Below are 15199 nucleotides of genomic sequence, written 5' to 3'. Positions count from 1 at the left end.
TGCTTTGCTCAATGTGCTCGTCAGACTGGTCAGAGTCTTGTACCTCCTCAATAGTCAGAGCCCCAAATCTGGATCCTGAGTCAATGACCGAAGCAACCCCATAACCCACACTTTTTTTAGGGCTAGGCTTCTCCTTAACCACGAGATTGGAAATAGAATGCGTCAGGGAAGTCTCCCCATTAATGTCAGGGGGGCGATTCTGAGCAACAGCAGGTCGTGTCCTACGTCTTCCCGATCTTTTAGCAACCATCCAGGGGCCAAAATTCCCCCCATCTCCTTGGAGCCCTTCAGTTCTTCCCTTAGTAGCCTCAACAACCTCCTCCAACACCTTCTCCCTTCTAGGGCATCCCTCGTATGTATGACCATACATACCACATTCAAAACAGATATTATGTAATCCTTCATACTCAATAAAGTAGACCTTATTGTGAACACAGAATTTTGACAAAAAGGGTTTAGCAAGGTCAATGTCAATACAAACTCAAGCAAACTTGCCTCTAATGGCCCCAACGGTGGTTTTGTCCACATGGTGGACCTTCCCAACAAAACCGCCTATCTTATTAAGAAAAACTTCATTATAATATTTGATTGGTAGGCCCGGGAACCTAACCCACGTTAATATTCTGTTTACCGAGCAATCATGAAGATTAAAGTTGGGAACCCATGGTCTTAAGGCCAGAACATGATTAGAGATAATGTACGGCCCTCCATTAATCACAACATTATAATCCTCAACCCGAGTAAATTTAATAACATAGTAGTCATTCTCTAAGTCAGTAATACTGACTTTCCCTTTTTTTGCCCACTGAGCCTGGATCCTCTGGGCGAAATAGTTAAAACTAATTCTTTTCCCGAGAACCTTAACTATTAAAGTGATCCTCTACTTATCCCTAAGAGCACGCTTATCGGTCGAGGAGAGCCGGATCACATGACACAAAGGATCATCCTGATCCCCGTCCTCTTCGTTAGAATCAGAAAAAACTTCTTCCGAGTCTCCCTCCATAATTACTTCATTTTCACAAGGTTCCTCCTCGACTACTCCCATGACTGTATCCTTCCACGAAACCCTCCCCATTCTATGGTCCAACTTATTTTTATTTGACATATCTCCTACAGACCTAGGAGACACCTTTGCAACGGCCGAGATATCGGAGGCAGCCGCGCCCTCAAGAAATAGGCCACTGCCCGCTAGGTTTAGGCAAATGCTCCCAGGCTCCCCGCCACCCGCCTGGGCAGCGCCCGTAGACACCGCCTGGGCAGCGCCCGCAGACACCGCCGGGGCAGCGCTCGCAGACACCTCCTGAGCAGCGCCCGCAGACACCGCCTGGGCAGCGCCCGCAGACACCGCTAGGGCAGCGCGCGTAGACACCTCCTGAGCAGCGCCCGCAGACACCGCCTGGGCAGCGCTCGTAAGCTCCTCCTTTCGCTGCACAGCCCCAGCCGTGCCCAACATGACCGGATCCGTAGGCACCGTCGGCCTGCCGCCTGCCTCCACCTTCCTTATCAAATTGCCAGCCGCGCCCAGCAGATCCGGATCCGCCGGACTCGTCCCTCTGCCCCTAGCCTCCAACCCTCCGCTAATCCCTAACCCCCGAGCCTCACATCCCTGCCAAAACGGACCGCTGGCCGCCCGTGGAGAGATGGATCGGCGGATCCCGATCTCCCCCAACCTCCCATCAACGACAAGAGACTCGCCCTCAACCTCCCTAGCGCCGCTCGCCCACTCCAACCGTGCCGCTGCCGACAGCGCCGACCCCCTCCTAGCCGAGATCAGACTCGATCTCTTTCCTTCATCCTGCCGGAACAACAATGGCCACAATGTACGAGAGAGAGAGAGGAGAGAGAAAAAATATATTTTTTAATAGTATAATATATATTTTTTTATTGAATTTATATAATAATTTTTTAATTAAAAAACAAAAAATATAAAAAATACAAATTTGATTAATCCTCGAAAACCTTGTCTTTTTTACTAGTATAAGGGAGGGAGTTTGGCCATAGGCAAACTCAACCCCAAGCATTGGCAAAGCTACGAAAAGGCTTCGCCCTGGAGTAGCGAATGGGACATGCCAACGTACGTTGATGGAAGAAGCGAAGTTGGCATAAGGAACACTATAGAGGACATAGACTACCCTTACATTGGATCTCCGCCACCCTTGAATCAGTACTCGGAACTGGCTTAAGCGATCTACCCTCGTCTACTAGGAACAGGAGAGTCGGGCATACATCCTTCGAGAAGGAAGGCGGATGTCTTCACTAAGAGGAACTCTATGGACACTGTGGGTGGACCGAGCCCAAAGTACGCACCCATTCTGAGACGAGATTTAACCACAAAGAGACCCTCCAGGACGGAATACCGACAGACACATTAACAGAATCCTTCGGTAGGAATTGGCTGGCCAAGACTTGAGGAAAGTCAAGGCACCACACCGGATTTTGGCTTGACCTAGAGTTGGGCCCGCCACAACTAGCAACTAACCTCTTTTATAACTTTATATATAATATATAGTTTGCATTCCTACTGATTTGTCTCCATTAGCCGCAATTAAGAATCTTTTTTCGATGCCACCAATGACATCTCCCACTTAATCTATTTAGTTAGATAAGATACTAAACCCAATCTAGCAACAAATGAATTTTCTAAAACACCTCTTATTTTCCTCTTCCTACCTTCTTCTAACCATACCTTTTCTAACCACTTCCGAGCCAGACTTCTTACATCAATGGTGCTATAACGAAAGAGGAAACTACACATCCAACAGCATCTACAAAACAAACCTCGACACTCTCCTCTCCGCCCTCGAATCCGACTCCGAATCCAAAACCGGGTTTTACAATCTCTCCGTCGGACAAGCCCCGGACCGAGTGGAAGCAAAAGCACTTTGTAGAGGAGATGTTGGTTTTGAAGATTGTAGAAGTTGTATCAGAAATTCAACGAGTAAGGTGTTGGAGATTTGTCCGAATCAGAAAGATGCTTTAGGGATTTATGATTTCTGCAATATTAGATACTCTAATGGAGTGATTTATGGAGTTGAAGAGAGGGATCCCACTTTTTTTATTGCGGGTTTGATTAATGCTTCGGATGTGGGGGTGTTCACTCGGGCACAGCAAATTTTATTAAACAGACTTCGAGGGATTACTGCAGCAGGTTAGTGCGGCAGAAAACTAATCGAAAAACCGATTTTTGAAATGAAACTGATGTATTAGCTAGGTTATGATTTTTCATTTTAAAAACCGATTATTAATATAATAACTGATTTTAAAGAAAATTGTATTCTACTAACAACTTTAATTTTTTTTTGGCTTTGATCCCATTCAGGCCTATTTGGTAAAGAGTTTAGGTAAAATCAGAGGTTTGAGTCAGATTTTGACTAGTCAAATCTGATATTTGGTGAATAGGGATTTGAAAGTGCTTATCGATCCAAAAACTAATTTTGAAAAAGCTCTGTTTTATCATATCATTATTTGTCATTGAGACAAACAGTTATAAATAATCAGCTAATTTTTACCAAACTAGTCGAATCAACTAGTCAAATCAGTTAAATAAAAAGGTAATCAACTAACAGCTAATCAACTATCAGCTAATAACTAACTATTATCCAAACAGAGGCTTAGTATTTATTGTGTTAGGAGAGAGAAAATTGTTGTTTAAAGTGAGAAAGCTCTCGGAATGGTAATTTGAAAAACGGAAAATAGTGGTTCTATGGAAAATATGGTTCTAAACAACCTTAATTTTTGAAATTGTCCGTTTTGAAGTAATCAACGGTAATTTTGTGAGGTCATTATTTAGTAAATTCCAAAATTCAAAAGGTCATAATGTCTTGTTTTAAAAGGTTCAAAATGAAAGTAAAAGCAAAGTTGAAAGACTATGAATATAATTTATCCAATATCTAAATAATTATAGATTTAGAATTTTTTTTTTAATGAAAAGTCGTTAATAATTAACTGACCGAAATATAAATTAATCAATTGAAATAATAGATTAACAGATACGTAGATAACTGATTCTAGGGACGGGACTACAGGGGCACAGAGGGTCGGTCCACCCTCCAACTCCGAAAAGGAAACTTCTGTTCAAAACATAGAAATTTTGTCGATAATGCCGTCTTTGTGACCAATTTGATATCACCCGCGTATTTTGGCGATGGATATTTCCATTGCGGATCTTTAACCCCTGACAGATCTGGCTTTCTTATTAAATTTTTGTCCATTGACTCTGGATATTTTGCTCAGGTTCCGCCACTGACTGATTCTAATAAACTATTTTACAGTTTTTATTAATAGACTGGTTAACCGATCATATGTACTCTACATCAGGTGATTCAAATAGGAAGTTTGCGACGGGGAATGAAAGTGCTGGATTTGAAAGAGTGTTTGGTCTTATGCAATGCAGCCCTGAGTTATCTGGGCAACAGTGCGATGAATGTCTTGCTGAATCTATTAAAGGTATTGGAGATTGTTGTTCTGGGAAGTTATCAGGAAGTGTAATTAAACCCAGCTGTGAAGTCAGGTCTGATAACAAATTGTTTTATCAAATTACACCTCTTACGCCATCGCCTCCGGCGGATACTCTACCTACATTATCCAAAAAAGGTACAATTTATTTGCGTTTGAAATTGTATTTTACTTTTCGAAATAAGATATCTAAAATTTTTGTATAACCACGTCACATGTCAAAAAGACTATTTTGGAAGTGTTAAGAATAAAAATTTCTAACATAAATGAAATGTTAAATTTATGTTAAAAGCAGACCTTTTTATACCGCCAGATCTTTATTGCGAAAAAAAAGGGATAAGGATCAAATGTGACCCAAACGTTTTTTTTTCTTTTTTTTTTTTTTTTTTTTTTTTTTTTTTTTTTTTTGAAGAAGTGCATATTTAGTCTGCCTTATGAAATTGTACAAGTTTAATTTTAATATGCACAAGATCAATTTTAGAAAAAACTAGTTTGGCTGTTATTTAACTGTCACATGGTCACGGGTAGTTTTGGCCCCCTGCCTCCGCATCGTACTGTTCCAATAAGTTTATCGATAAACAAAAGTAGTTTCGTACAATTTTTGTTAGTTATTTATGACTATATTAATAATATGGTAAACATTTTAGACACACGGGTAAAAAAAAGGGTAATTAATTTATTAGTCTCTATATTTTGATAAAACACACTGTTTAGTCTTTGTATTTTCAAAAACACATGGTAAAGTTCCTAACCTTTTTCTCGATGAACTATTTAGTCCCTAACGTTTTTTTGGTGAACTGTTTAGTCTCTGTCGTTAGACTCTCATGAAGATTCTGTTATAGTCAATTTGAATTTGCATTCTTCTTTTCCTTTATTTTCATTTCCTTTAAATTCTACTGCATCTGAAATCAACTTTGAGTGTTCTTCTTATTGATTTTCTTCTTAATCGTTCAAATTCGTAACCATTGGGTCTGTTCTTTTTCTTGTTTTCCATACAAATAGCTTCTTCTTCTAAATTGGATTTCCTCTTCTGAAATTTGAAGATAAATAGTAAAAGGTAATTTAGTCATTTCCGAATTCATAAACGGTAAAAAATCTAACAACAGACGGAATGACTAAGCAGTTCACTGAGAAAAAGGTTAGGGACCTTACCATATATTTTTGAAAATATAGGGACTGAATAGTGTGTTTTGTCAAAAAATAGGGACTAATAAATTAATTATCCTAAAAAAAAATTGATTAACTTGTATGTGACAGACTGAATTATTAACAGTTTAACAAGTATTTTTTGTAACTGTGTTAAACCAGTAACAGTTAAATAACAGTTAACCATTCATTTCAAAATTTCGGTAAGGTACTGTTAAAATTAATGTTGTTTGAAAAAATTAGGATTAAGTTTATAAAATTTTAGGCCAAATCTCCACTTTACTGGAAAAGTTAGGTCAAATTTGTCGTTATTCCTCCAAAATTAAAATATATTGAAATGTACAAGTTTAATGCACCGAATGATTTTGAGTGAAGATGCTTGTTTAAAAAACTAATATTAATCGATGAACAGATGCAAAAAGACGAAAGAGGTAAGTATACAAATTTAGAGATTTAATTAAGCTTAATTTCGTAGTTTTGTGTTTGTTAATCCTTTCTGAGTGGGAGATTTATATTCTGAATTATTTTAAATTTAATGATGGACACCAATTTTAGCATAACCTCTTGTTTTTACGTAAACATATGAAGATTCAGGTCGGCAGTCGGATATATATATGACAAATTTTGATTCCTTTGACCTTTTTTTCCAAAACAAATGTTTATAGAAACTAAAACTAGACTAATAATATGTTGTATGAAAAATCATGGGTGTTGCTATAATTTTTTTGATTTTACCCCAGGCGGATATTTTGCCTGCCTAGGGTAAAAAAAAATTTGACCCTAAAATGCAAAATCGGCTATTTTTTGTGGCAAAAAATGCATAATCGTCTAATTGTTTGTAACGAACAATATAAATTTGTCACAAAACATACGTATTAATTCATGATTTTTTTGATAAAAAACGTAAATTTTAATGTTTCCGACTCGTAATCATCCATTTTCGGGGTTATTGGATTGTCCCACATCAATTATTTTCATAATTTCAATTATTGTTGTTCGGATTTGTGATTTTGGAGAAGAAATATGATTTATTTTTATGAATTTTTCGATAAAAAAACCGTAAATTTTAATGTTTTCCACTCTTAATCATCCATTTTTGGGGTTTTTGGGTTGTCACGTATCAATTATTTTCATAATTTTAATTATTGTTGTTCGGGTTTGTGATTTTGGAGAAAGAATTTTCAGTTTTTGATCAAAATTATGAAAAGAGCAAAAAAGTCCAAATGGAGACGTGATCAGTAAAATGGGGGCACATGGAGACGTGATCAGTAAAATGGGGGCGGTATTTAGCAATAATTTTGATCCCAAAACATTAAATTAATAAATGAAATTTAAGAACAGTTTTTATTATTATTTGCGATACGCCATGTCTATGTTCAATCACTTAGTTTAAGAGATTTCGATATAATATTGAGGAATCATTTATTTAACTAAAAATTTTAAGTTGATAGATAATATCTAATAATGTAAAAGTTTTGTCGGAATTACAATATATATTTAGGATTTGGTATTAGTTCGGAATCCACAACGTAAGTTTCCGTCCCTAATGCTCAGTCCAGAAATCTTTTTGTAGTTTTTAACATTTACATCCATTGATCCCCCGAATGTTTGTGCCTTGTCCGACATTTGATTAAACATAATATGCTCAACATTTGATGAGAAGGATTTGATTATCTGCAGGAAAGAAAAGCAATAAAACACAAACTTTCATTATCATCACTATTCCAACAATTAGTCTGGTGATACTAGTAGTCTGCATTTTCATATTCGTAAAGGTGCGAAAAAAGCCGAGGAGAAAACATGAAAGTAAGTGAAAATTCTTCATTATTGCTTAATTTGCATTAATTGTGCTAACTTACTTGTTAATCGTTCTATTCGATTTAATTCTTTTGAAGGCGTCAATGAAATGGAAACTGAGGAATCTTTGCAATTAGACTTTGAAACTGTTAGAGTTGCAACAAATAATTTCTCACTGGAAAATAAGCTTGGACAAGGAGGCTTTGGTGCTGTTTACAAGGTATTAAGGGAGTGTTTGGTTCTCCTTTTCATGCTCCTGTTTGCATTTTCAATTCAAAATAGAGAGTTTCAGGTGTTTGGTTAGGGACCTCATGTTTGCCTTTTACGCCTGAAAAGTAACGTTTTACAAAATCAGGGAATCACTGCTTTTTTCAACAGCAAACAGCAACATCAAACAGTAGGTAAAACAAACGGGCTCTAGTTAATAGGGAAAAGATGGGTGTAAAGAGATAAAGGTTTGACAGTTTCCCTATTGCCACATTAAATATCAAAAACGTCTTTCATACCGTGAAAAATGCAAACTTCGAACGCATGTGAAATGAATAACACTATGTTAACCCTGTTTTATGTTGAAAGCCGACTTGTTTGTCTTTATGGGCTTAATGTGACCATAAAGAAAAGATCAGTGATTTGTGTCCAAATAAAAAATCAAAGACTTAATGAACCAAAAAAAATAAAAGTTCAGCAGTATCATGATGTTTTTTGTAAGGAAATAAAGGTGAAAAGTGGCCTCCGCTTATAGGCTTGGCGTAATACGCAATCAAATACTCTGAGGGGTAATGGATGAAAATTTGTTAAAAATCACAAAAATTCCTTTTTGAACTAAGCATCAAGGACGGACAAATCTGTCGCACATTAGTGAGAGATTTTGAATAAAGTTAGATTAACGACAGAAGTTTTATGTTTAGCGACGATTTTTTTTATTTCTCCACGGAATAGGAGGGTCCGCCATGTCTCTATGCCACTGATTAAACCCAAATTTAACACAACATAGTTTATGAGTTACATTATTTTTGCAGGGAACTCTGTCCAATGGACAAGAAATCGCAGTGAAAAGGCTTTCGAAGGATTCGGGACAAGGAGATTTGGAATTTAAAAATGAAGTGATTTTGGTGGCAAAGCTTCAACACCGAAATTTAGTAAGACTTCTCGGTTTTTGCTTACAAGGGAGTGAAAGGCTTCTTATTTATGAGTTTGTGCCTAATACCAGCCTTGATCATTTCATTTTCGGTAAGCCTTCATTTCATCTACTCGCAGTTTATGATCATCTTTAAGTTTATGATCTTTCCCGTATTTGGAAATCCTTCGAAAGCTTTTCACTAACTCACCCAGCGAGATTTTTCAATAAATATTAGAAAGATTAGCGAATTAATAAACAACAATAGAAACATTGATTTGTATTATATTTCTATTGGCGGAGCCAAAAACAAATACTCGGGGGGTTAATCGGCGGAAATATCTTAAAGATTACAGAACTTTATTTGGACTAGGCATCACGTTGAATATTCCGTCGCTAATTTCAAATCTGTCGCAAATTCTGAAATATATATTTCGCGACGAAATATTTTGTCGTATATCTAATTTTATTTAATTGGTCTCGAAGTTCGGGAATCCACGAACCCTTTTTCTTTCTGCCGATGTATGTGACGATATATGCATGACATATATGCAGATCCAACAAAGCGCGAATACTTAGACTGGAACAAGCTTTACAAGATTATATGTGGCATAGCTCGAGGGCTTCTTTACCTACACGAGGATTCCCGGCTTCGGATCATTCACCGAGATCTAAAAGCTAGCAACATTTTATTAGATGCAGACATGGATCCTAAAATTGCAGATTTTGGCATGGCAAGACTCTTTGTTATGGATCAAACACAAGGAAATACCAACAGAATTGTTGGAACCTAGTAAGTCTTAATTATCAGTTATTGTTATTACCGTTAAAAATAATAAATATTATTTTTAGGCCTTAACGATCACAAGTTTGAGGGCGAGCCTTGGCGCAATGGTAAACGTTGTTGTCGTGTGACCAAGAGGTCACGGGTTCGAGTCTTAGGAGCGGCCTCTTGCCAAATAAATTGACAGGGTAAGGCTTGTCCCCCGTACACCCTTGTGGTGGGACCCTTCCGCGGACCCTCGCTCAGCGGGGACGCGTAGTGCGACCGGACCGCCCTTTTTTTTAACGATCACAAGTTTTTGACTCAATGGCTATCAAAACCTAATCATAATAATTTGACACAATGTCCAAAATATTATGATTAGCAATATTTACACGTGGTTTAAAAGTTTACAATTTGAGCTATTCTTTGTTAGCAAATAAGGAAATTTTCCCTTTTTTCTTAATGTTTTTTATGTTTTTCTTTCTATTATACAAATTTCTGAACAATATTTCTCTTATTTGCTAACGGAACAAAATTCAAATCCGTTTTTTTTTTTTGCAAACTTTTAAATCATATATCTGACTTTTCAAATGTGCTATATACCACGGGTTTTTTCCCCTTATGATAGTTATGAATTGTGGTGTTTAGTGGTTATATGGCTCCGGAGTATGCAATGCATGGACAATTTTCGGTGAAATCAGATGTGTTTAGCTTCGGTGTGCTAATCTTGGAAATTTTAAGTGGCCAAAGAAGTAGTTCTTCTCGGAATGGGGAAAACATGGAGGACCTTTGGAGCTTTGTAAGTATGATCATATGCCTATTCCAAATTCAATAGAGATATTCTAAAGGAAATAGCATCCTAGTCTTAACACCAGAAAAACATTGATCTGCTACGAATTTTTTTTATAGTAGAATAACGAAATTCCGTATCAGATAACAGTTAGACGGAACTCAAACAGACTGAAATCTGTTGGGAATGTATTGTAAAGAGATTGTTTCCTACAGAAATTAGGTTTTGTCAGAGAACTCTCCTACAGAAAGTCACCAACACATTTAGAGCTCTTGATGTTTTCAATTTTTGGTGTTCAAATTTTGATCTTTCAATTTGACACCTAAGCTCTTGGTAAATTAAAATCACACACATTGGGTCCATTTGTTTTACCTACTATTTGCTGTTTGCTGTTGAAAAAAACTGTTTTCCAAAAAACAGAGATTCGTGCTTTTATAAAATGTTACTTTTCAGGTGTAAAGGCAAACAGAAGGTTACTAACCAAACAGTTAAAACTCTCATTTTTAAAATGAAAAGGCAAACAGAAGGCTGAAAATGAGCAACCAAACACCCCTAAGTTAATGATTACAATAAAAGTTAGTGGTGAATGTATGACTCAGTTGAAATATCGTCATGCATTTCATCTTGAAAATCAGTTCGGAAGTAACTTTTTACATGTCTGATGGTTATAGAAAAATTGTATAGATATTAATTCTAACTTTAGAAAATGCAACTTCATATATATATATGAAATGGGTGACACTCTTTTTTAACTGAGTTTAAACAACTTGGTCTTGAGAGGGTTGTGTCCTGGTGGAAGGCTAAGCAAAGAGAGGCCTTAAATAACAGCGACAATGACAAAAACGAACTGAATTTCACATTGTAAATGGGACAAAGTGGTTGGATTATATTATTAAGCTGGATTTCAAATCCATATAGACGCATTTTAAATCCAATGATCGAGTTTCAAGGAATGAGTTTGGCGCAAAGCAGACTATCTACGCGAGACTGTTACAATTGGTATCAGAGCCAACCCTTTAAGTACAATGTGCTGGTTCAAGAACAAACCAGGCGGAAGCCAGTGGACGCATATAACGACCCGCTCTTGAGAGGGTCGTGGTGACACCTTGGTGGAAGGCCTGAACAAGGAAGGACCTTAAAGGATAGCGACGAGATACAAACTGACTGAATCCCACTTCAAAAAATAGAAAGAGCGTGATTGGACTACTGTTAGTAAGGCGTATAATACATACATGCACGTTTTAAAACTGTAAAACCCAAGAAATAAGACTTGAGCAAAAACAGACAATATATATTTATATAGTATTCTATAGAGTGGCAAAGGGATGTAATGGTGAGGGGTAGGGGAAGATCTAAGCAAACCTGGAAGAAGGTGATCGAAAGTTATATGCGTTTATTGGGGATTGAGGAAAATACGGAAGTAGATAGGACAGAGTGGAGGGAAAGAATTTATGTCGCTAACACGACTTGATTTCACGATTTTATATGATGAATCATGTTAGCCGACTACGAATCATTTCGGGACTAAGGCTTTGTTGTTGTTGTTGCTGCTGTTGTTATGGTATTCTAGAGTGTTACATGATGTTTCTAATAACAGTAGTTAATATGTATGTTTATAATTGATCGAGGCTCAATGTATCGAATAGACTATACGCAACTAAAGACGCTTTCTTTTTCCTATTCTAAAAGGATATTTATGTTTAATTTGCCACAAATTTTGCAGGCATGGAGAAACTGGAGAGAAGGAACATCTGTGAATCTGATAAATCCCAGTCTGAGGGATAGTTCAAGTGGTGAAATGATGAGATGCATACATATTGGGCTACTTTGTGTGCAAGATAATGTGTTAAATAGGCCAACTATGGCTTCAATTGTGCTCATGCTAAATAGCTTTTCTCTTACTCTGCCAATGCCTTCTCAACCAGCCAATTCTATGAACACTGGTTTCCCATTTTTATTGGGGAGTAATTCAGAAGTGAGAGAGTCTCAATCACCAAAGGATGTAAGTTTGAAAATTTTATCTGAAAATGAGACTTCAATAATAGGTGTAGATCCGCGATGAATGTTTGTCGGGAAATTTTAGTATAGAAAAACATATACTCGTGATTTCGTATATTTATAAATAGAGAAATATGGTATCTTTGTGAGAGATTAATATAAGTTTTATGACCAGTTTAAACTTTTAGTTCAATTGGTTTGAGGATATAGTATTAGACCTGTCCACGGCCCGGATACCCGCTCGGCCCGTGTCCTTTGACCGGGCTTCCAGCTTGGTCCAAACCCGTTAAAGCCCGCCTATTTTTTGGGTGGGCTTGGGATATTAATATATATTCTTACCAAAAAAAAAAAAACAATTATACATATATAAATATTTAGGTGGGTTTATATGGGTTGGGTTTGGGATTTGATTTTTAAGTCCAAGCCTGAACTTGGACTAAGCATTTTTACCTAAAAACCTGATAGGCCCGGCTCAACGTGGTCCATGGACAGGTCTTGGATGTAATGGTTGAAGGTTCGAATCCTAACAACTTCATTTATTAATGAATTTAAACACATTGTGGAATGTACTTGTGGTAGTGAACTCATGTATAAGTATTTAACCTATTAACCTATTAATGAGGGTTCAGTCAAATGACACTTAAATTTTAACAAGTTGATATGCGTTTTAAATAAGTTTCAGCCAGTTTCACCTCATTTGAAAATAGATGAAACTAGTTGTTAGTTATGTAAAACTGATTGAAACTATTCTGAAACATTAATTCTAAGGTTTCATCAAATTAAACTTTATTTTCAACATGTTTTAATGCAATTTCATACGAGTTTCACGCAATTTCACTGCTTATGAAATTGGATGAAACTCATTTGAAACTATTTTATCCTAAGATTGACAGTTAAAAGCAATTTTACCTATAAGAGTAGCGGTTAAAAGCAATTTCCCCTAAGGTTAGACAAGTTTGATTAATTTGAGAAATCATTCATCAAACTGTCTTCTTGGTCATGAATATTGTCATCTACACTTCATATTTACGTCATTTTATCACTAATGAGTAACGGATCACAAATATACGATTAGATGTGAAAAAAAATTTTAATTTATTGTTTAAAATATACTGTATTTTATAGGAGTTTCACAAAAAAAAAGATTCAAATATTTTCGCCAAATTTAAAAATATTAATCTGCAATTTTATTATTAAATTAAAAAAATATAAAATCATTTTTTAGAATGAACGGGTGTGCAATTGGTACATCATAATAATAAGCAACAAAAAATATATGGGTAAAATTTTACTCAAGGCATTCACAAATTTTGTTTTTATATATTATACATATTAAAAAAATTACATTATATTGCAAAAAAATTCACATTAAAATTTTTAAAACCTGAAATATGAAATATAACCAAAATATTCTATATTTTATTAAATATATGGTATATATATGAATCATATTTTATATTCTCGGATAAGTTTGTTGTATTCATAGTGCAAGTATGTTCCAGCTTCTAATTCATGTTCACGTTTTTAGGAGTGTTCACATGGATCCTTATTACTAAATGAATTTTGTGATTTGTCGTTAGATCTATGCGAACATTTTATTTGTGCTTTAACGGTGATTTGTTTCATTCATAGGAAGTTGAATATACGATTAAAACTGCAAAAAAAAAAAAAAAATTATCATGCCAAAATATTAAAAAAAAATAAAAACAAGCGAAAAATACATAACACAGTCTATAGGAGAAAAATATTCATAGTCTTTTCTTTTATATAATTAGACCACTTGTATCGGTTGAATACAAGTCGAAACAAATAATAGGAAAATTTCAATAAATATTTTGTCATGTGAAAGTGAATTAGCCTAGGCAGCGAGAGAATATGCAACTGTGTTGGCTTGACATTTTTCGTGAATAAATTCTAACCGTATAAAAGCATGTGCTTCATCCAAAATGTCACTAACAACCAATCCAATCTAATTAGATACAATATCATCACCATGTAGTTGACAAATTGCAGATAACGAATCTGAAGCAATTAAGAAGGAATGAAAACCATCATCTCTAACAATTCTGGCCGAAAATAAGATTGCCATTAATTCGGCGTGTAAAGCATATGGTGCCCTACCAATGGGGGCCTCTCCATATAAAGCGACCAGCTCGGTTGCATGGACTGCCAATTCAAAAACAGCATGGTGAGATCTCAGAGAAAATGAAAGTCACAGTTCACCTTATATATACATAACGGAGGAGTCAAGCACTATACATCAGATGATGAACTCTGACCAGATCCTAAAATCCAATATGCTGAAGTTCTAGTTGCTAAACTTGTCGCAAACCCATGCAATGCCGAATAGACATATTCTGCAGCCACTAAAACTCTCAGTCGATTCTTACCATGAACCATTTGATTCGGTTCATACTACAAAAAACAAACCATTCCACAAAATATAACAGTTTTTTTCTTGTGAAACCGATGATAAAACAGCAGTAAACCAGTCAAGACATTAATAATTGATATTTTAAAAAATAAATGTTTTAACACATGGTATATTATTAATGATATATAATCAAATTTTGTTGTTTTAGGGAAATATACAATTTGGCTATCATTCGAATGCAATAAAGTTTTAAAATAAGAAAATTTTGATAATTTTTCTCTTCCTAAAGTATAGGGGTGAGCAGAACCAAACCGAAAATCCAAAGACCAAAAAAACCGGACCGAAAAAACCAAACTGAAAAAACCGAATCAAACCGGATCGAATTATATTTTGGTTTGGTTCGGTTCTAATTTTTAAGCTAATTCGGTTTTTGATTCAGTTCGGTCTGGTCCGATCCAAAACCAAACAAAACCAAACCGAAATACAATATGTACTACTCTTAATTTTAAGGTTTTAAATTAATCAACTAATTATATATAGAAAAGAAAAAACAATTAAACATGTTTTTTCTCTCTCAACTAATTATATATACAAAAGAAAAACTAATTATATGATTTTTTTATATATAATTGATAAGTTAGTGAAGGTACAAGTAGTTGTAGGTCTCTAGTGCTTTGTTTGGTCCAAACATGAACCAAATCGGACCGGACCGAAATAATTAGGTTCAATCCAGACCAATCCGAATTATAATTTGGT

The 15199-nt window shown here is 35.7% G+C and overlaps 1 protein-coding gene across 1 annotated transcript; it reads left to right on the top strand.

Moving 5' to 3' along the window:
- Nucleotides 1–2560: 2560 nt before the first annotated feature.
- On the top strand, nucleotides 2561–12211 carry LOC136232941 (cysteine-rich receptor-like protein kinase 44). Its single transcript, XM_066022426.1, has 8 exons — nucleotides 2561–3148; nucleotides 4318–4593; nucleotides 7282–7407; nucleotides 7497–7618; nucleotides 8418–8628; nucleotides 9071–9308; nucleotides 9930–10080; nucleotides 11795–12211. Exons 1-8 carry the CDS (start codon nucleotides 2632–2634, stop codon nucleotides 12131–12133), a joined length of 1980 nt encoding a protein of 659 aa, XP_065878498.1. The 5' UTR covers nucleotides 2561–2631; the 3' UTR covers nucleotides 12134–12211.
- Nucleotides 12212–15199: the final 2988 nt, after the last annotated feature.

The sequence above is a fragment of the Euphorbia lathyris genome, chromosome 6, assembly GCF_963576675.1.
Source record: "Euphorbia lathyris chromosome 6, ddEupLath1.1, whole genome shotgun sequence".
Classification (NCBI taxonomy): domain Eukaryota; kingdom Viridiplantae; phylum Streptophyta; class Magnoliopsida; order Malpighiales; family Euphorbiaceae; genus Euphorbia; species Euphorbia lathyris.
Note: the sequence above shows the minus strand (reverse complement) of the source record. Positions and strands in the feature narration are given on the sequence as shown.